Here is a 22,397-nt window from a genome sequence, read left to right on the forward strand (position 1 = left end):
ATTTGTTTAAAATTAATCTCTATCAAATAAGACCGCGTATGTTTCCATTTATAATCATAGGCTTTGTATTTCCACCTGTTCAGAAACTCTACTGTAGTCTTTGTTCCCTCTTCTCCCATCACTTTTCCCATCATTGTTAAACCTGTATAAGCTTCCAATACATGGTGTCAGATCAATGACAATCAAACACCTGAAATGAGATTGTGTAACTTGACTCACAGTGCAGGAGCTCAGATCAGGTACTCACTGTGACCTTGTCAAAGTCTCCAAGTTTTCTCTCTTCAGCAGTCTGTCTATGTTTAGCATGAAAAGGGCAGGAAGTACAACACTGTTACATCCCCTTTGCTACAAAAGTTCCTTTGATACCTTGAGAGCGATCATGATGTTTGTGTGTCACATTTGTCACACTAAAGCCTTCAGCACCTCGGGTTTGCCAGAAATGCTGAGAAAGTAATTAAGCTCTTCTTCATTTAAATGTATGCAGAGGTGATTTTTCACATTGACAAATGAGAATCTCTATATACAAAACCTGAGAATAAAACATATGGCTCATTGTCTGCATGGAAAGTGAGGCAGTGAGTCAAGTCAAGTTTTACGTTCATAGTCCGATATCACAAATCACAATTTGCCTCCTGGGGCTTTACAAGCTGTACATCACATGAAATCCTCTATCCTTAGTCCCTCGATTCAGAAAAGGATAAACTCCCTGAAAAAACTCGTTAGCGGGGAAGAAAATGGAAGAATCCTCAGGAGAAGCAGCAGAGGTGGGGGAGGTATGAATGAATGTATGAATAGACAAAAAAATGACAGTACACAAATTATGATGAGAAAATTACAAATTGTAAAATGATTGTAAAAGATTGACCATGTGAAAATATGCATCAGGAGGACATTGAGAGAGCATAGCAGTTACGGTAATATTTTGTACTGTGGAGTCTTGTCAGCACTGCCAAGGAAGGCTGTTTTTTCCCTCAGACATAATCACATTTGTTGATTGACTGTGACTGTGACAAGGCACTGTGCTCATCTATGATCGTCAGTGCGTATCTCCATCAAGTCTAAGGTACACTACCAGTCAAAAGTTTGGACACATCTTCTCATTTATTGGTTCTTCTTTATTTTCATGACTATTTACATTGCAGATTCTCACTGAAGGCATCAGAGTTATGAATGAACACATATGGAATTATGTAGCAAACAAAAAAGTGTGAAATAAAAGTTTTATATTTTAAATTCTTCAAAATATCCACCCTTTGCTTTGCTGCTTTACACACTCTTTGCATTCTCGCGATGAGCTTCATGAGGTCACCTGAAATGGTTTTCCAACAGTCTTGAAGGAGTTACCAGAGATGCTGAGCACTTGTTGGCCCTTTTGCCTTCACTCTGCGGTCCATCTCATCCCAAACCATCTCGATTGGATTTAGGTCAGGTGACTGTGGAGGCCAGGTCATCTGGCGCAGTACTCCATCACTCTCCTTCATGGTCAAATAGCCCTTACGCAGCTTGGAGGTATGTTTGGGGTCATTGTCCTGTTGAAAAAATAAATGATGGTCCAATTAAACGCAAACCGGATGGGATGGCATGTTGCTGCAGGATGCTGTGGTAGCCATGCTGGTTCAGTGTGCCTTCAGTTTTGAATAAATCCCCAACAGTGTCACCAGCAAACCACCACCCACCATCACGCCTCCTCCTCCATGCTTCATGGTGGGAACCATGCGTGTAGAGAGCACCTCTGTTCACCTTCTCTGCGTCGCACAAAGACACGGCGGGTGGAGCCCAAATTTGGACTCATCAGACCAAAGCACAGACTTCCACTGGTCTAATGTCCATTCCTTGTGCTTCTTGGGCCAAACAAATCTCTTCTGCTCATTGCATTTCCTTAGCAGTGGTTTCTTAGCAGCTATTTGATCATAAAGGCCTGATTCTCCATTGAACAGTTGATGTGTCTGCTACTAGAATTCTGGGTGGCATTTATCTGGACTCTAATCTGAGGTGCTGTTAACTTGCGATAACTGAGGCTGGTGACTCGGATTATCCTCAGCGGCAGAGGTGACTCTTGGTCTTCCTTTCCTGGGGCGGTCTTCATGTGAGCCAGTTTCGTGATAGCGCTTGGTGGTCTTTGCGACTGCACTTGGGGACACATTCAAAGTTTATGCAATTTTGCGGACTGACTGGCCTTCAGTTCTTAAAATAATGAGGGATGTCGTTTCTCTTTTCTTAGCTGATTGGTGCCATAATATGAATTCTAACAGTTGTCAAATAGAGCTGTCAGCTGTGTACCAACCTGACTTCTGCACAACACAACTGATGGTCCCAACCCCATTAAGAAGGCAAGATATTCCACAAATTAACCCTGAAAATGCACACCTGTGAAGGAAAAACCATTTCAGGTGAGTACATCATGAAGCTCATTAAGAGAACGCCAAGGGTTTGCAACGCTGTCAACAAAGCAAATGGTGGCTACTTTGAGTAATCTAAAATATAAAACATATTTAGAGTTATTTTACATTTTTTTCTTTGCTACATAATTCCATATATCCTACTTCATATATTTGATGTCTTCAGTATGTATCTACAATGTAGAAAGTAGTAAAAAATAGAGAAAACACTGAATGACTGTCGGTGGAAAGATCAGAGTTTTTGATTTATTCACAGAATGATCATCTCGCTCAGTTCTTTTTCTAATCTCGTGTTTAAAACTCACATCAAAATGAACAGACTGTCATAGTGAACATGTTGAAAAGGGACATTTAATTTACAGATTCATTAGAAGCACGAGAGCTGCATACCGCCGTCACTGTTATTGAACATGTAAAGTAGTAATGAACGTTATGTGATGGATTCCTAGATGTGGTGAGATCAGGCTGCGTCTTGCTGGGCTGCTGTGTCATCAATTTGTTGATGGCGCATTAGTCTATATAAAAGCACATGTTAGAAAAGATGGAGCACCTACTTGTGTGTAGCTTCAGGCATACTGTAGCACGGCATAAAAAGAATTGTACAAAACCTCATTATCTATATTGCACTTGTCTAGACAATTGTTATTATTATCTGTCATATTTCTTTAATCCTTTCGTTTTTGGACGGAGAGAGCAACACCGGGCTCTGCAGTAGGAGAGCACAGGGTAAGTTTTGTGTTTTATTACAGCTTAAACAGCTGGCTTCCCCGACCTTAGGGCCAGAGTGTAGCTCAGTGTAATGAAGTGTGTCGGGGAAGCTGATTCATTCCAGTCTCCACCAATGCATCAGTTGCATAAAAGGCACATTATGTAAACAACTTCCAAGGCTTCACCTCTTCTGGTTACATTTGTCATTGTACATTTTCAACACATAATTTGATTCTTTGTTGTGAAGGAGGGCCCTCCTTAAGTTCTTTCACAAGTAACAGAAATAACTTGATTTTTGTGGTGTTGAAGCTCCATAAGAAGCAGAGCAACATATGGCAAAGCATCATAATGTGATCTTGCCTTTTGTACCTTCAAGCAAAAAAATAGATGGGAAAATCATATTACAATGCAGTAACAGCCCATTCCTATCCAAAGACCCTTAAGACCGTCTAGGATTTCTTGTTGAGTAAAGTCGTTATTTTCTTTTTCTTTCTTCCATTTATTCTATTTTTCCAGCAGGTTTTTTTTGTTTGTTTTTTTTTTTTTTTCAGTATGGCTTTAAACAGTCCTACTGTTGTAGATTCAAGCTATGCTCTCTGACAGTGCTGAAGCAAAATCTAATGTCTTGTGTCTGTTATTCAAAAAACACAAAATAAACTAGCACGTCAAGCATGTCAAGACCACAAAAGTTCGTCTCTTCCACTGAAAAACAAATGTGACTTGTAAACTCTTGATCAGCCCTTTGTGCATTGTGGGCTCAGATACCAAACAAAACTTTCATACAGAGACAAGTGTTCATTGTTACATATAAATGACACTGTCTGAATCTGCAGCTGTGGGTTGAGTTCCTGTGGTGAATCGAAAGCTGTGGTTTTATTCCATTTCATTTTGCATTTGACCATGACCACACATAATGCAGGTTCATACTCTTTTTTTTCTGCGTGTTTTACTAAACCAACCATGTCTTTAAATAGACAGTGTTCAGCAGAGTGACTGTAAATTGAATAAGTCAGTCATGCCATGCTTTGTTTGAAAGCCTATCTATCTGGTCAACACCTACTCAGTAACAGTAAGCTACTGAAAACGCCTCGCACTTGCCAATCAAGTATTAAATGTCTGTTATTTTGAATATAAATTGATTGAAAATGACTAAAGATTGTTGCATTCATGCCGAAGACAATCAAATGATTTTTTAACCAGTCTTACCAAAATTGCCTGTTCTGTTCTAGTACTGCTGATATGGATGATGGTGTTTGAGATTTCAGTGTCATTGTGTTGGTAGGTCGATTTATCGGTCCACCACTTAGGTCTGAAACATTCCAATAACTACTGGATGAATTGCCATGAAATTTAGTATAGTCAATAATTGTTCCCAGAAGGTGAATTCTAGTGGTTCGCTGACGTTTATTTTCTGTAGCCCCACCACGAGGTTTACATTTGTGGGTCTGAATTTTGAATGTTAGTGCCTGTATTGCCATGAAATATCTCCATCAGGGTGAGCCACAACCACTTTGGTCATCCTTTCATTTTCCATATAATGCCAAAGTCCAATACGGAAATCAAAACAAAAGACATCAGCATTCAACACTACACAGTGTTGGATAACACTGTAAAAATTATACTTGCTTAATATTGGCATGTTCCCTGTAATAACATGAGCATTTTGCTGAAAACACTGTTGTTCCTAAGTACAATCTCACAGAGGTGCTAGCAGACAGAGACTGCGGACTCTTGTTGTAAAGGTTGACGATATGTTATCTGTGTGCCTTTGTAAGTGCCTTTTAAGATGTGCTTGCACAGTACTCACAGTTGTGGGTATATAAGCCAGATATTGATTTTGTGTGGGAGGATGGGCAGTGGGTAGACTATCTACAAACAAAAGCTTCTGTAAAATTGTCTTGTCATTTTATCATAACAAGGGAAGTATAAAAGGCAACTGAGGCACGATTATAGGAAATCTTAAAGAAGGGTCAATTTTCTTGAGCATCGGTAGGCTCCTTGGCAGGTCTGTCTGAGTTAATATGCGATTAGTAATGATTGTGGAGCAGCTACATCTGTCTCTGCCCACCCTGTGGTGACTGGCTCTCGGTTAGAGGTGGAGAGAATTAGGCTGGGATTAGGTGTGAGACTGATTAAGCTGCTTTTGGTCCCAAGTAGGAGGTGGTTCCTAATGTAGAAAGTGCATTTATAACACAGGCAGGGTCTGAACGTAGACACACAAAGGATATCTACTGCAGAGTTTGTAGCAAGACTGTAATGCATAATGCTGAGGGTTAGGGTTAGTGACAGATCTGAGAAAATGAAGCAAACCCTCTGTGTAATGACATACTCTTTCATATGCTTTTTATTGTGTTACTTTATTTCCTCTAAATTAATGCTACATTTAGGCCATAAGGTCTGTAACACTGCCAACTATCTTTCAAGGTAATTTCACAGGGAGTGAACATACAAGTGACCTTCAGTTAATTGGCTTTCTATGCGAATACAGAGAAGAAGAAAATCAAAGAATAGTGAAGGAAAGGTGGGGAGAGAGGCTGTGAAAATATTGAGGACATATTTTGCTACCTTAGGCATTATATGAAGAACTTTACACCTGGTAGTGTGTCAAATCTCATGTGGAAAACTAATGAGGAAGCAATGAGAAAATGTTAATCACCATGACAAAAGGAAATTAGAGGAAGTAATAAATACAGATATTGTATATAAATATTACTCCATTATTCTCCTCACTAACTAATGTTTATAACCATGAGGAAATTAACAAATAAATCCTGCACCACCAAACAGAACTCTCTTAACCTTTTTGTGAAAGAGTGAAATAATTAGTGAGCCCTAATTTGCATAGTTCTGTGCTGAAGCTCCACACTCAGGTGACAAAAAATAAAAGTGCCTCTTGCCAAAGTGCTGAATCTCAACAGATTATTTTAAGCATAACCTTGACATCATTTTGATTAAAAGTGAAAATTTTTGATCAGATGGACTGATTTCTCTCTTTTTAATGATGCTGCATTAATTCCATTTTATGTTATTACAGTTTTACCATTCAAATTGTTTACATTTTGTTCAACAGTCTCCCTCCTAAGCTTGTAACATTGTATTGTCCCCAGACTTGCCATATGACAAGTAATTTCTTTCCCCCATGGACTAAAATGCGCATTGCAGTGTTGTCAGCCAAAAATGCAATCACTGGACAACATCCTTGTGACCATTTACCAGGCCCACACTGAGATAATATTTCAGTCCATGAACTGTAACCCCAGCCCTCGCCCTTCTGCTCAGTCAGACCTTAATTCTTACAGTGGAAGCATTTTGTTGAGCTTCGCCTCACTTTTCATAGTCCTTGACCAAAGAACACATGGTGTGACATACTCACGTCTACCAAAGTATAATAGTGAGCAGCTGCTTTGCAAAATTTGCCAGATGGACCACGATGAAATAACAGTTATAGATGTAGACCTCCTGTGTCTAAACAATGCATAAAATCAAAAACATTATATACCAAACAAGCAAAAAACAAAGTTTTAAGTAGGAAGTAAGGGAGTAATCACTTTACTGACGCGTACATTCCACAGAAATATAAGTGCAAGACATTTTCGCTCTCATTTTTCATAGAACAGAAAATGCTTTTCTCTCAAATTTTGATTACAAAGTTGTGCCGTGGGCAAGTGGAACACGGCATCATGAGCTGATGGCAGTGGATGAATGATGCAGCAGTGGACCTCGTGATCTCATCATGGTACATGTTATGTGTCACATTTACCCTATGTCGGTGGAATCGTGGGACCCCCAGGGTCCCCGAGTGGCTTCCAGGGGGTTCGCAGCTAAAAGGGGAATAATTTATTTGTGCTATAATCCCATCCCTGAGTAACACAATGACAAAATGCATGACTGCGTTGGTCATGAGTTTCTTTCTGTAATAAAAATAAAATCTAAAACCACATTTAAATCAGGTGGGGGACCTTAAGGCACTTTGGCAAATCTTATCAAATTGGGGTCTGTAGTATAATGGTTAGATGTGAAAAAGATCCACTGCTCTGTACCACATAAATGAGGGTTAATCACTAGACACCACATTTGTCTTCTTCTTTTTATGTTTTTTTAAACACCACCACCACCTCCCCCACCCCACCAATGTGTGTGACACAATTGAGATCCCACCACGAGGTGAAAAGCAGATGAAAGTTATGTTTAGCTCAGACCGAATGTAGCTAATTTGTGTTGTTTTTCCCCTTTGAATGTTAACATCGCCCAGACTCTTGGGGCCAGTGAGTTGGCCTTGCTACTAAGAATGGCCGGTCTGGATGTGCCTTTCGATCAATGCTGTGACGGGCTGCTGTTCACACACTGCTATGCTGTTTGGCATGGTGTAAGAACATAATCAGTTTTTCTTCACCTCTGTGTCACTTCTGCAAGGTGTTGGGTTTGTTTGTCTCTACAGCCCAATTCATAACACATGATATACATGCATACAGACAAGCACACAAGGACTGATGGTGTGTGCACATATCCTCATCTACATGCCCCAAACCAGCAGCCAGTCGTCTGATCTCTGATAAGAAGTGCTTAAATATAATTACAAGACAACACATACATGCTGAGATATTTTCTGAAGTGAGTGTGCTACATTACTTCCAGATTATGTGCTAACTCCTTTGTGTAAGGCTCATGAAGTGTTTTTCTTCCTCCTCACCCCTGTGCCAGCAATGACTCTGGAAGGCCTTAGAGGGAATTTCAGTCAAATTTGGCACAAATATCCAGTTGGACCTGGACAAAAGAACTGACAAGATTTTGGCAGCTAAATGCCATAACTTGCCAAATTTTGTGTGCTTAATGTGACAAAATTTTACACAAATGAGTACAATGATGAAGTGATGACATATTATGTTCAAAAGGTCAATGAAAATAAATAAAGAAATAAATTCTTGGCCACCCGGCTTGGAGATGTGTGTCAACCATCCACATTGTAGAATTGACAAAAAGAGAAAAGAATGAGCCTGACTTCTTCTGAGGCTGAAGAGAAGATAGTAAGATGATATTACAAATGTCAGTCTGGAGCTGAACTCCTTCAAGCAACAGAAATCATGACTGACAAATTTACTGTTTTATGAATATGATGTCCATGCTGTAAGATAAAATTTGTCATTTTATTCTGATAGTTCAGGTAGACATGTTTACCTTTGAAACACTGTGTAAGCACAGAATAGATTGTATGCATGCAGTCAGTAAAAAGATTGTGCTGAAACGTTTCTCACTTTCTGCTTTCTCTCTGTGTCGCTAATAGCTCCTGCGGCAATGCATAACACACTCTGTGGCTGATACATTTCACATTTGTGAAAAAAAATCCATATTGCATATAATTAACTGATATTGTTGTAACAAAAATAACAGTGATTGCTTTAAGAGACTCATCTCAATTTTGAGTAAACACAGGCTGGTAGCATAGCCATTTCTCATACTTTTCCGCTCGAATTGCAATGCAGCTTGACAGCTCAGTAAAAACCTCAGAGCCTTTTGATCATGATATGCTCATTTCTGCCTTGCTCAAATCCAAGAGGGTGTCCCACTGTACTTACAAGTTGAGCAAGACAGAGCTGAAAAGGACGCCAGAGCGTCTTCACAGCGTATTTCTCAGCCTCCTTCGATAAATCTTTCCTGTCTTCTCAGATCACATATCCGTAATTGGAAGTATAAGGTGGGTAGGGGACAGAGACTAGTCAAGAGTACTGAGTAAGTTGCTGTTCATCATAGAGCAGGATGCTGACACAGGATGGGCAGAGAAGGTCAAAGTTTTGATATCCAAAACTTTCAGAAGCAGATTTGTGTTCAGAAATGAAGCTTGGGTAAACATGTCCAGAAATCAGACCTTTAATTCCACGTTAATCCTCTTTACTGCAGCCCTGTCCATGGCCGACACGGCTGCCCCATGGAAAAGCCTGCTACCGGTTTGGAACGCTGACTTTGAAGTCCGATGTTTCTATCGGGTTCTCGAGTAGTTATCGCATGGTAGCTTTCCCTCGGCTCTTCATGGGATTAAAAACTCTGTTTGTTTGTCACAGTATGTTTCTTCTCTTCCCCATTTGAGAGATGCAAGGTTTTCACCCAACAGCAACATTACAGTATGTCACTACTGAATAAAGTTGTAGTCTGTTCTGATACGATTGCTTGCCGTGTTGATCCACTGAACTGCATTGTTCTTTGGGCAATTAGGAAACTTTTGCTTGGTAGATTTTTGTCTTATTTAAAGTCTGTAGTCTTCATGTGGACTAATGATCCAAAACCAGATGAGGAGACCTCTTGGAGAAGTGATAAAAGTACTGCTAACTACACAACTTGTTAATTGTTGTTTGAGTTAGAATTTGTTTTTTTTATTCAATCTAAAATTTACATTTTTTTCTGTCAAGCACAGAATAAATAGGAAATAAGATTCCGTGTTTGATCTGTAATCAATATCACCATACTCCACTGCAGCTGACTATCATATATAAATCATATATGAAAATTAATTGCAGTGGTAAGATCCTGCAGCAGGAGGGAAGGAGCCATGATTTGCTTACAAGTTGCGTTTGTGCTCCAACAGAGGGATGTTGAGTTTTTACTCGTCATATCCAAAGCAACACCATCAAGGGTAATTCTTTCAATTTGAGACAAAGAAAGCAAAGTGCTGTGTGTGTTTGTGTGAGATTGGGAGGCAAAGAGTTTCAAAATGCGCTGCAGTAAGAATTTGCTTCAAAATGATGAATGATTTAATTTGATGTTTTGTTTTGCCGTTTGAACATTTTTATTCTCTGTGTATTTATGTTACCCTAAAAATAAGTTGCAATACAACAGTAGCAGGAAAGCATTTGTCATCAGAAGTGAGTCTTTACGGTTTGCTTCATATGATACTTAGTCATGTTACTCTTTCATGTTGCCCTAAAGTATAGACTGAGAAATGGGGACAGCATACAGATATGTTGCTTGCCTACTCAGACCAGGTCAAGTGCTATATTATTAGCCTTATTTCCAGTTTTTGCCCTGAGCATCTAAAACTGTGCCATATCCCAAATAATGACCACACACCCCAAGGGTATGATATTATAGGGTTGTGCATGTATGTATGTGTGTGCGTGTGTGTCTGTGTGTGCACAGTGCATTTTCTCCATGTAGCCATAGGGTTGTGTATATTGAGCCTGACTGCCTTTCTATGCCTCTGTATATAGTTTGTTCTCACTACCAAAGCACTAGATCATTCTGTGACTCATCAAACCCCCACAGGTGCAACTAGAAAAATCCCACCCACCCACACATGCACACACACGCACACACACGCACACACACACACGACATACAGAAGCCTGGGACATGCTGGGCTGCTGCTCCCCCTGTGACTGCTGGGATTGGTGTGTTTATTGTGAGCCCTCCGCTGCACATTACCTTTTCATTTGGGTGTGCAGTACAGTCTTTTAAATGGTTTCTTGTATAGTGAACACACACACACACATCTCTGGGGACAGCAACACCTGCCTGCAGCTTCATATCCTGTAAACCCCAGGAAACAGAAAGACAGGAGTGCTTGTTGCGTTTTGTCACGCTTTAGATCAGGAGCAAAGAACGAAATCTGCCTTGAAGCTTTTGGAACGGAGCCTGAAAGTGTGTACAGGTGTTAAAAGTGCAGACTGTTTTCCAATAACTGTGATAAATAGTCCGTTAATAAAGTACTGTAGAGCATAGCCCCCGTCTAAGGTGTCATTCGTTTTGTTATTCAGTCTGTCTCTGTCACCCGCCATCACTCAATTTCTGTTGTTCTCCCTCTTCAGATATCCGAGGTTTGCAAACCTTTATGGACCAAGCATCTCGCCTGGGTCTGGATGTTTCCCTGCAGAGGGTAGACCGCAACGTCAGCCGAGTCTTTACCGACCTCTTCAACACGATGCGCACTGAGGAGCTCAACCGGTACCGGGACACTCTACGGCGGGCCGTGTTGCTCATGAGCCCTAGAGGCGCACAGGTGTTCATCCACCAGGTATGCTGTTTAATCAGGTTACACTGCTGAGACTTCACTTCATCAAGGGCATCGGTAACATGAGCAGAGAGAGAGAGGGTGAAAGAGCCAGGCAGAAAACTAGCATTTATTTATTCATTAAAGATGATGACCTATGACTGAAAGCACGTTTGCCTGGCACTCCTGATCTGACAGCTGATCAGACTTTTCACTGCTTTAACTGTACTGAATTAAACATAACAAAATAATTAGTAGGAGATGAACTGCCTGCTTTTCATTGGGAACTTGCCGCTAAAAGCACTCTAGTGACCCTGCCCTTGTTAAAACTGATGAAACAAGATGCAACTGCTTGTTTGCACCTCTGTGGATTTCTGACAAAACCCAAAGCAGATGGCACAGATCAGACTGGGATGTGTTTTGCCTTCTGTATTGAGTTGGCTAGAGGAAAACTACATACAGGTGCCAATATTGTGCATCACATTTTTCAGATATGTCTCTGGACAGCAGAAACGGTAACAGTTCATTCAGCCTGCTCTGCACTGCCAGTGAAGGGACTTTTGTTTTCTTTACTGATCTACAACACTGCACATAACCCCAGGCGAAGTTCAAATGGAGTCAGAGTCAAGTGTGTGTAGCCACAGCGGATCTGCATCTTTCTTAGTTCAGAGTATCCTAACTCGGACGCGGCTACTAACCTCTCTGTTTGCTCCTTACACATCGGCTTTGCTTATTACAGCAGCTGGAGTCAGATGGCGGTGTAGCAGTTAGTGCACTGAACTCTCCACTCCAACTAGCACATGTCTTTTCTTTCATCACACTTTGCTAAGTTCAAAGTTAATTCATTGAGCTGTCCTCTTCTGAACTGCTGTGTCCATGACTGACCTAAATTCCAGTAAACTGAAAATAATTGGGGTCAATGTTATAATAACAAACGCTTCTCTATGTTTTTCTCACTAATGGCAGCCAGAAGTGGAAGGTTTTACTTTAATCATCTGCTGGGCTTTTACTGATGAAAACCGCTCAGTCAAACCATGTTGAATAATAATGTACTGTAGTGTTTTGGCATGATGGAGAGCAGACTCGTGTGGCATTGGCAGAGTTGGAGAAAAATATGGCAACACAAAAGCGAGCTGAGTGGCTTGTTCTGCCCAGCAAACACATCACAGACTGACACTTAATCTTCCTTCTCATCTGGCAAGGCCAGTGAAACGCTGATAAATACTGACAGTTTTCCAACTCAAATGAAAAATCTGGACCTCAAATACAGGGCAGTAGACAAATAATTGTTAAATAATGGTTGTGGATTAGAGTCACATGCCCTATTTAACAGTAACCAAAGCTTTTTTTCTTTACATGTTGCAGTATCTACTCTTTTGTATTTTTTATTAACCAGGAGGCAGATTCACAGTCTATGACAAATTCATTAATGATGCTTGATAGGTCAACTATCTGGCCATTGTGAAAGTATCAACATCTTTGCTGCTCAGAGAAAAATATCATTCAAAAAGGTCTACAGTCAGTGGATCAGAGGTTCATTTTCAGATTAACAGTGCAAAGCATAAGTGACCTCTATGTTGTGACGCATTCAACCAAAATGACATCCACACCTTTCCACAGAGTGAGCCTCGCTTTGACAGAAAATACACATATTTTAATATGTACCGTACAAAGCTTTGCAGAGAATTAACTGATAAGGTATCTTGTTTTATGTGAAAAATCCTACCTGTATTTAGAGTTAATAAGCATCAATATTTCTCATTTTAGCCTAAACACAGTCTTCAAAATGTCTTGCCTCTAAATTACTGCTTAAAAAGTCATACAAAAAAATGTTGTGTCAAGCCCAGTGTCTCATTTTTGGTTTATTTTCATTTCCTTGTTCCCAGGACACTGAGAAAGTATATCTCTCATGATGGAGAACCTTTTAAGAGACTAAACTTAAGCTCAGAGTTATGACATTTCTGTAGGCCACTATAAGTATCCATCTTACTTAGTGAAGTGCAGTTATAGATAGAAGGAACTAAAAGAGTCATGATGATGTATTGAAGTGCTTTGTAAAAGAAATATAAAATATATGTCCAAATTTTCATCTTTTTATTGCATTTGGAGCTCACTTGCATTGAGAATGAGAGAGAAGCCCTCTTGCATGTGACGGTATTACGCTGCATGTACTATTTATAACTGATTTATTGTCTACGAGGGAGGCTGCGGCTCAGGAGGTAGAGCAGTCGTCCACCAATCGGAAGGTTGGTGGTTCAATCCCTGACCCTTGTGGTCTGCTACTCTGAACCCCAAATTGCTCCTGATGGCTGCTCATGTGAATGTTTATCTCTGCTGATGAGCAGGGGGCACCTTGGCTGCCACCAGTATATGAATGTTTGTTTGAATGTAGGGTTGAATGGTTGGCTTTCATGTTGTAAAGCGCTTTGAGTGGTCAGTCAGATCAAAAGAACTTTCTATCTAAATGCCGTAGAAAACAGTCTTAATCAACAAAAGGTCTGACTTGTTAGCTTCATGTAAATTCTCCAGTATTAATCTGAAAGTGAACCACTTATATCGTAATAAATCAGCACACAGGTTATGAATACACCAAGGCTTTCAAGTTTTATTAATGGCATACCACTTTGATCTTTTCCTATACTCCAATGTATTCTGCTTTAGCATGTGTGCACATGCGTGTGCATTCCCACGCACACGCCCAAACTGCTGTAGACCTTCTTTCTTCTCGTAAGTTTGCATTTAATCTTGCCTATTATATTCTTTATCATTCTTCATACAATTAGCAAGAGGCATCTTGGGAGCTAAGAAATAAGCACAGTTCCACATTCAACGCAGCTCCCAAAAGCTCCTGTGAATATGTTAATATATTAGAAGTGGCGGAGATTTGTTAATTCATCAAAGCTTCATTAATGCTTTGGTAACTGTTGTCACGCAGCGTACCCTCTTCCCACCAGAGATACTGGGGGAAAATGTAAATATGCTAATAACCGAATGGAGAGTGATGATGATGATGCCTTGGAGAATAAAGTATTCATGAACTGCTGCAGTACAAGAGAAAACAGTGAAGTTACCAAGGTGACTAGAAGTCAACAGAATGCCATTTCAGTCACTTGATGTCCTTTTTTTTTAGGATGGTAATGAACATGTAAAGAAATATGGGTAACTCAGGGGAATTGGTGGTATTAGTAGTCTCAAGGATTTGTGCAAGGAATCATTAATACAACCCTATGAGGGTGATCAGCTGTGTAGCAGTGCTCCTTCCTGCTCTGTTTTCTGCTTTTTCCTGAATTTGTGATCTTTGCATTCCAGAGTTCTTCTCCTGTGCGCTGCTCTTTTTCATTTTCATACCTGCTTGGATGGATAGATTACTGAGCAGGCCTACAAAGTGACTACAAAGAAATGTAAAACAGCTATGAAGATGCAAAATGGCTATAAAGATATCCAGAATGTCCACAAACGAATGCAAGATGACTGCAAAGATATGAAAAATGAGCACAAACGGACACAAGAACACAAAGAGATGCAGAGCAAAGGGACGCAAGTGACTTGAAGCAACAGCAAAAAGCAAAATGACCTGAAATGCATGAAAGACAACCACAAAGAGGTGAAAGTGCTGTAAGGAGACACACATCCTTTCAGTCTGGGTATCTTACTCCTGTGTGGGGATGAGGGATGCCTTTTACATGTCTGTGCCCAGAGGCCCATTCTCTCATCTGTCCATGCCCACTTATTTCTCTACAAGGTCAGATGTGGATGACTGAAAAATGTCTCAATGTGCATTGGCAGATTAAAGAGAGGCACCTTTGTCAGGCCAACAGTTCGTCAAAGGAGTAATACGCTGTAGCTAGACCGTATTCATAATTTTAATTTCCAGTCCTCAGTTCACCTGACTTACATTAAAGGACACAAGTGCTTTAGCAGAAGTTGTCCTAAGTCACATGTTCTGTTCTGGTGATGCTCTCCTTCTCTGAGTTACATATTCTGTCACAAGTCAGTTGTCACTTCTACCGTCTACTCTCAGGCCACCGTCATCTCTCATACTTTGAAGAAGACATGTATGTAATTGACAGTGTCTGTGGTTTTATGCTGAAATTCTGGGCTCTTGTTTTCTCCCGTCCAGACAGTTGCCATCTCGTCTCTTGTTCATTTTGGCCATGAGTGGACGTAGCGTCTTCTGTCAGCTTCAGTGCCGCCTCGTTCCTGACACCCAACTACTCTGTGCTCCCTTCACGATAGGGGAACTTCACTTGAGTCACGCGAGCCTTTCAGACGGATATGAAGTGGAATTTTAAGTCTTGAACTGTCCCATTTCTACGTCCTTGGGTTGTTTCAGTGAGCATCTGCTAAATCATTTTCATAAAACGATGCACATTTAGGTTCAAAAACTTGACACATTTTATGAGTTACCAAAGTCACTCCCCAATTAATTGTCGACGGTGCAGCTCTGAGCTATATATCTTGAAGACACCTAAATTAGATTTTTGGCGTTCTAGGTTCTGGCTTTGGGAGAAAGTTATTCATTTTCACCTGCACTGATTAAAATGCTTTAAGCAACTGAAATGCCTGTACTGAAAATGAATAGTACACTTTAAAATTAAGACTGGTAAAGGTTAACAAGAAATGTGTATTACAAGTATATTTAAAGTGTATTATTTTTATTATTAGGAAGCTTTTCAAGGTTTTTTGATGTCAGTATTATGGTCTGCCTCAGCTTTTGCAATGTGACTTGGTAAATTAAACGCTTTGCTCGTGCTCATATTCTATCATTCTCTCTGTGCTTGCGGGACAGTGTCCTCCTGAAGGCGTTGATGCAAAGGGAAACGGAATGGGTGGTGTCAGCTAGCATGCCGCCTCTGCAGGCTACTGACGGATGGAGCAGAGAGGCTGGGTGAGGCCTGCCTCCTGTGCGGCGGCTACACCAAGCTACAGGAGTGACAAGGGCTGCTGCCTGCTGCCAGGGAATGTGAGGGAGAGAAAGAGATGCTGCACAGGGTGGCAGGAGGGTAGAGAGAGAAAGACAGTAACAGAGAGAAAGAGTGCAAATAAAAGGAGTACAAAGTGAGGGAGGGAAATAAAGGACGGGAAGATGGATGTGGGGAGGAAAGGTCAACGATGAGAAAGAGATGGGGAGCTAGAAGGGGTTCCTCCGACATAATAAAACACCTCTGTATGAAACAGTAATAGGTGAAATATAATGGAAAATATGGCAGTGAAAAGAGACAAAAGAGATGAGCACCGCGTGACTGGAACTGAGTATCTGACAGACAGAATTATATATTTAAGAGGGGAGGACTTTAAGGACATTTGGAGAAAATGGCTTTTGTTATAAGATGCAAGAAAGGGATGTGACAGCTGTAAGCATTTTAATCTGTGCCATATGACAGTCTATGGTTGCACATCTAATGTGGAAAAGATGAAAACTTGTTCACAGGTTTATCACACATTTCTCCCACTGTGGCACTTAAACAAGCTCGACTGATTTTTAGGAAAACACACCGCACCTCCTTCCAGCTAAGGCTGGATTGAACCTTGTTACCATCGCTCCCTTTAAACTTGAATGACTCACATCCAAAACCCACGACAAGATCATCTGACAGCGTTTTAAGATACTGACCTATATACAGACACGTTTTTGCTAAATCGAGTTTTATTATTTAAGTCATGTCTTAACCTTGTATGGACGGTGCTCTTCTCAGATTCTTTCAAATAATGGACCATGACAATCACCAGCTTGTCACAGGGCAGAATGTCCTGCTTATTTAAGAGTTATGTTTGTGCAGCAGTAAAACTGCTCACTGAGCTGTGGCACATAGGTGATAGACTGTCCTGTGCACTAGCTGTCTTTGACAATAAATGCTGGTTATTCAAATTTGTCAGTAAACCTTAGATTGAAACGTAGATTAATCTGTAACTACATGAATGTTAACATAGCTCTTGGGTTTTCCCAACGTCCCAGTTAAAGCAGCATTCAAAGTAAACGTGTCCAGTAGGATTCCAGACATAAGTAACCTTCACCTGCTAGATTGGCTTTGTGGATCATCAAGTCAAGTCTGCCATTTTGTGTATCATCTTTGGCAACTGGAACATCTTGTTTAACATCCAAAATGCTTATTTCAAATGCAAGGATGCAATGTGAATGGCATCGTTAAGTACCTATTATTGGAGCTGTTTTTTTGTTTACTCTTACGAGGTCAGTTCTGCTGTTGAGCAGATCTGCAGCATGAACCCCACATTCTTTGTTTGCTCAGCTCAGCAAGAGTTCGACAAATCTGCTTTGTTGAATGAAGTGAATTTTTTTGCCCACATGTTCGCTAAATGTCCTCATGTTTGACAAAAACTTGACACCCAACAGTGAAGTCTTTTCACTTCACAAGAAACACGTAGAAGATCTTGAAGAATTTGTCTGTGTACTCTTTGACTGCATAGCAATCAGGGTTGTTGTGTTTGAAACAGATTTACTTGTCAAAAACTGAGACCATGAATCGCTGATTAAAAGTGGACCCTTGTGACACTTAAATGTGACACGTAGTAAACACATTTGCCCTTGCTAAGAATTGTGTTTTGATGCCAAGGACTCTTCCATCTTATTGTCACAAACACTTGTGGATGGTGATTTAAAAACGGCCCGAGCTGACAAACTATTATGGGGTGCTTTGGAAAAAGACAGCTACGATGGTTTTTCCTGCTTGGGGAATTCAGTGCTGTTGACATGACAGGTTGAGGAGCACAACACACACACAAACACACACACACAGACATGCACATAGGAATGGAAGTCTCACACACACTTAACTCACATTTCTCTGACATGGAATCCTGAGATGCCTCTTGAATGTAAGCTCTTAATTTGCGACATTTCTGTCCTTCACAATTATTTTGTCAAAGTCAGTGAAAAAAATTAACATTTGAAGATTGTGTCCACTTTAATGTGAAGGTGACAAGGGTGTGTGCAACATATGTAAGAATAAGCTACCTGTCAAATTTATACACTTAAATGGGGAAAGCATATTAACGGAGAAACTGCTAACTGCTGCTAACTGCTGCTAATTGTAGCCGCAGCTGGCTAGTTAGCTCAGGTTAGCCATGCAGAAAGTGCTCCTGTTTGCTGACTCTCTGCATGTTTAAATATATATATATATATTTATACACAAACACACACACACATCTGATGCAGTGTAGCAACTGTTAGTCAATTGCATTCTGTTCATAATTCTCGTTTATTTAAAGCTGGCAGAATTTGAAATCCTCTGTGTGCCATGTTTTCAATTCAAATGTTATTCCCTCTTTCTCAAGTTGTTATCACACTGCAAAGAAGGTCCAGAACCATTTCCCACCTACAGCACCTCTCAGCAGTAAGAGCTAACATCCCCTGTGTCTAGACTGTCTTCATTTCCTGTGCCCAGCACTTTTGCTTACTTTTTCCAATTTCTGTGTCATTCTTGTTGTTGCCCCAGATTCTGACAGCATTTCTCAACTTTAGCAGATGAAACAAACCTATTGCAGTCCTGTAGCTGTGCATAGTTTCCGTGGTCTGTTTTTTCTCTCACATTTTTCATAATATTCCTGCGCAGTTGTGTCTTGGCACCTGGACTTCCCCTCTCCCTCAGATGGAATATAAGCTGGCCATGACCTGGAAGTGCTTATCCCAGCATGACTCATTAACCTGACACAGAGAGTGTGGTGTTGGTGCAAGGGAGCGTAGTGCTGGCACAAACAAAATCCTTTGCATTCACACACACACACACACACACCCAGAAGGATGCCCAAAAACATGCACACCTTCACTGCATCGTTCCTCTTTCCTTCCCCAGATCCATCACTGCCAGTTCTGTCTACACCCCCTCTCTTAGTGCTAACGAGGGAGGCCAGGTATAATTACAAAGCTCCAAAAGTACTTTTCAACCTGATTATTTTTTTAATGCCATAGAAAAACACACTTGCAGCCACCAGGAAGATTCAATTAGACTGGCCCAGAATACAAATAAAGGCCACGGTGCGTTATTGGTTGAGAGGCATCATTTGGAATCAGGGGCTGGGAGAGTGTAGGGAGCTGAAAAATAAAATAAAAATAAATAAAATAAAAACAACACATTAGGGATGGCCAATACTTGGCAGGGGAAGTGCAAGTAAAGTTTTAAACAGAGGACATAGTATGAGATACTATACAGTATCAAGATGATCTGTACTGTAAACAGACAGACAGTGGGGGCAAACCGGGAATTTAATCATGTTTACCGATTGCATTAATTCTTTAGGGGAATATCCTATTTAGCTGATGGGAGATTTATCATCCAAACACATTTCAGGTTTGGTTGTGCTACAGTTTAAACATGATAAAACGTGAAAAAAGTGTTAAACTTCACAGTTAAGCAACACCCCCTTATTTTGTCACAGTAGCCATAAAAAGACTTTAATGGGCTACTCCTGCTAGTAGTAACTGCTCTTCATTGACACAGGAGGACTTTTAAAGGACTTTTAAGAAAAGATTATAAAAATAATGGATATAAACTGCGCTGCAGAGGTCAAAATATCCTGACCTTTTAAGGTATCAAGCTGGAAGCTTTGAAGCTGAAGCTTTGAAATGGATCTTACACTTCTTGAATTTCCCTCGAGATCAATAAAGTATCTATCTATCTATCTATCTGTAATTAAATACGAAGACATCTTCTGTCACTTGATCAGTTATAAATCAGTTATAAATTTGAATTCTCAAGTATTAGTAATCCCTTTGACTGGTAAACTGATCCCGATGTGTAAAATCAGTGGCATGACCCTTTAACGAACAGAAGTATCTTTAAATAGCTAAATCAGAATGAAATACATTCCATCCAACACAACAGCAGCCTGCAGACTGAGCTTCAAGTTTGCCCAGCTCATATAAGGTTCCTTAATCAAAGTCAAAAACACATAATTTTCAAATATCAAACAGTCCACCAGCTGTGTGGTGGTGCGATGGTTACTGGGATGGACTCATCAGAGCGCTGTAACCTCCAGCGATCATCTGTTGAAGGCCAGAGGTGAAGAGGTGCGTGGAGTTTATCTCGCTTACCGTCCGCTGGTGTTGCTCCCTCCTGGCTTAACCCTCCCACCTCTGGACCCCCGTCATCTCCCTCTGACCCTCACTGCTGCTCTTCTATTCCATTTTCCTCCCAATAACAGTGTGACAAATTGAGCCTGCCAGAAAACGATCTATCATTGTCCTACATCTCATCCTCCTCTGCCCTCTGTTCCCTGCTCTCCTCTCTCTTTTTGTCTCTCTATCCCCTTCTGTCCCGGTTACAGGACATTCCCTCTTTTCCTCTTTGTATTTTTCCCATCTTAATGGCTTCATGTTTCTCTCTACATGGGCACTTTATCTTTCTGTCCTTGCTTTCTACCCCCCTATAACCTCATCTCATTTTGTCTCTTCTCTTATTGCACTGTATCCTTTTGCCTGTGTCTCCATTTCTCTTCCTCTGCTCTTTTCTCCTCACCCGCTGTGCAGACTTGTTTTGTTTGTAATACCAGTATTATCACTTTGTTTGCTCTGTCATCTCTTTGGTTGTGTGATAGACTGATGCAGTACGTTAAAGCTTTATACACTCTTTAGACTAACAGTTGTCTTTAGTTCCCAGCAATAATTGAGCAACTATAATGTGTACAGTCCACACACCAGACGTCTTGTGGTTTCCTGTCCCATGGCTTGAAGCAGCACAGTTTAGTTCGTGTGACTAAATTCTGCAACTCCGTGTGATTTCCCCTTAATAAGCAACATGTTATTACCGGTGAGCGTGGACAAACTGTTGTGCAAACAGAGAAAACATTAATTGCTTTGCATGATGAATAAACACTACATTTTGGCAGATAAATGATAGACGGCACCCCTCTGTCCGTGATCAATTAGCGGTACCTCCTTGGGAGTTGGAGAGAAAACCCGTCACGTTCTGTGAATTTGAACAAACGTGTTGCCTTTGCATACAATATGTTACTTCTCACAGCACAACACTTTGTAACAATGTAGCGTAATGCAACAAAATCTAAATAAAACCACCTCTTCGGGTGCATGTTTCATGGGAGGCAGGAATAATCAAGAGAAATGGTTGTATATCCAAACTCTGGTATTAAAAATGAACTGGGGGCAGTTGGCAAGCTCTTTGCTTGATGGATCGTTATTACTTTCACAAGTATGAATCATCTGTTGAAGTTAAAGAGCTTTTCATAAATAATTTGCCTTTTCATAAGTAATGCTGGAGAATTAAAACTGTGGTGTATATGGGGTGATGGCTTATCCTATCTCATTAATCAATGTCAGGGGGCTTTCTGAAATGTGGAAAAGGGCCTTCAAAGGATAAATAATTTGAGCATTGTATTACTGATAATAAAGGTGGTAGTTTTGAAAGTGATTATCGTGATGATGATAAGGAAAGTGACGAAAACAGCAATGTAACATTGGCACCACTCTGCCCACAACTGATTACTTCCTACCCTCTGTGATCACTCTCACATTGCCCTTTGTGATCCAGCTCAGTAAATATTGAATACAGCCAGGTGTACCGTACAAAACCCCTTCCCAGATTATGCATTTCAGTGGCAGCACCCAAAACACAGTCGACAGGTGATAAACATTGATTGATGTTTGTGATTATGAGTCATGCTTAACATTATTGAAACAGTAAACCTCTTGGGCAAACTTTATTTCTTTAGGAGTGATAACGCTTAATCTTATAAAAGGTACCCAGCAGAGCCTAGCTCATTTATCTTGTGACCTCTGGAGTTGTACATGAGTGTCAGATGTCCTTTAAATAGCAGAGTTGTTCCCTCAGAGTCTTTTCTTCTTTTTTTGTTTCAGTAAGTTGACCAACAACAGGATCAGAACACAAAGGTCAGGTTGCTTTAAGGGCTTTGTTATATGTCTGATAATGATGAGGGGTTTTTTCTGAGTTGCATAGACATTCAAAAGCCATTTCTAAGTTTTTGCAAAACACTTTTATAGTTCATTTTCTTGTTAAATTGGAATGGTCAAAAACACATTTACTTTGTCTGTATATGTTAATAGCTTTATCACTGTGTATATTTGTCTCCCTGTAGCATAATATGAGATGCAATTATACCAAAACCCTGCAATATTGTTGGAAGGTTCTGTCTCTGTGAAATTGTTGCTGTGGGCTCAGGATTATTGCCCAATTCCCAAGTGGCAAACTCAAAATACAGTAAGACTTATAAGGGTAATTGCAAAGCCAACCACTTGGAAAAACAAGTACTGTATTGGTACCCAGCATACAGCCTATCACAGTCAAAAAGCTCTGGAGAAATGTTAAATTAAAGTACAGCCC

At 40.4% G+C, this 22,397-nt stretch overlaps 1 protein-coding gene across 5 annotated transcripts in view; it reads left to right on the plus strand.

The window, feature by feature from the left end:
* Positions 1-22,397, plus strand: part of grid1a (glutamate receptor, ionotropic, delta 1a) — a 210,401-nt gene that overhangs the window by 129,842 nt on the left and 58,162 nt on the right. For all 5 annotated transcript variants that reach the window (XM_046401816.1, XM_046401817.1, XM_046401820.1 and 2 more), the window contains one exon: positions 10,904-11,109. In XM_046401816.1, coding sequence (XP_046257772.1) covers positions 10,904-11,109 — 206 coding nt within the window. The remainder of the gene's footprint in view (positions 1-10,903; positions 11,110-22,397) is intronic.

The sequence above is a fragment of the Scatophagus argus genome, chromosome 10 (assembly GCF_020382885.2).
Source record: "Scatophagus argus isolate fScaArg1 chromosome 10, fScaArg1.pri, whole genome shotgun sequence".
NCBI classification, from domain to species: Eukaryota; Metazoa; Chordata; class Actinopteri; family Scatophagidae; genus Scatophagus; species Scatophagus argus.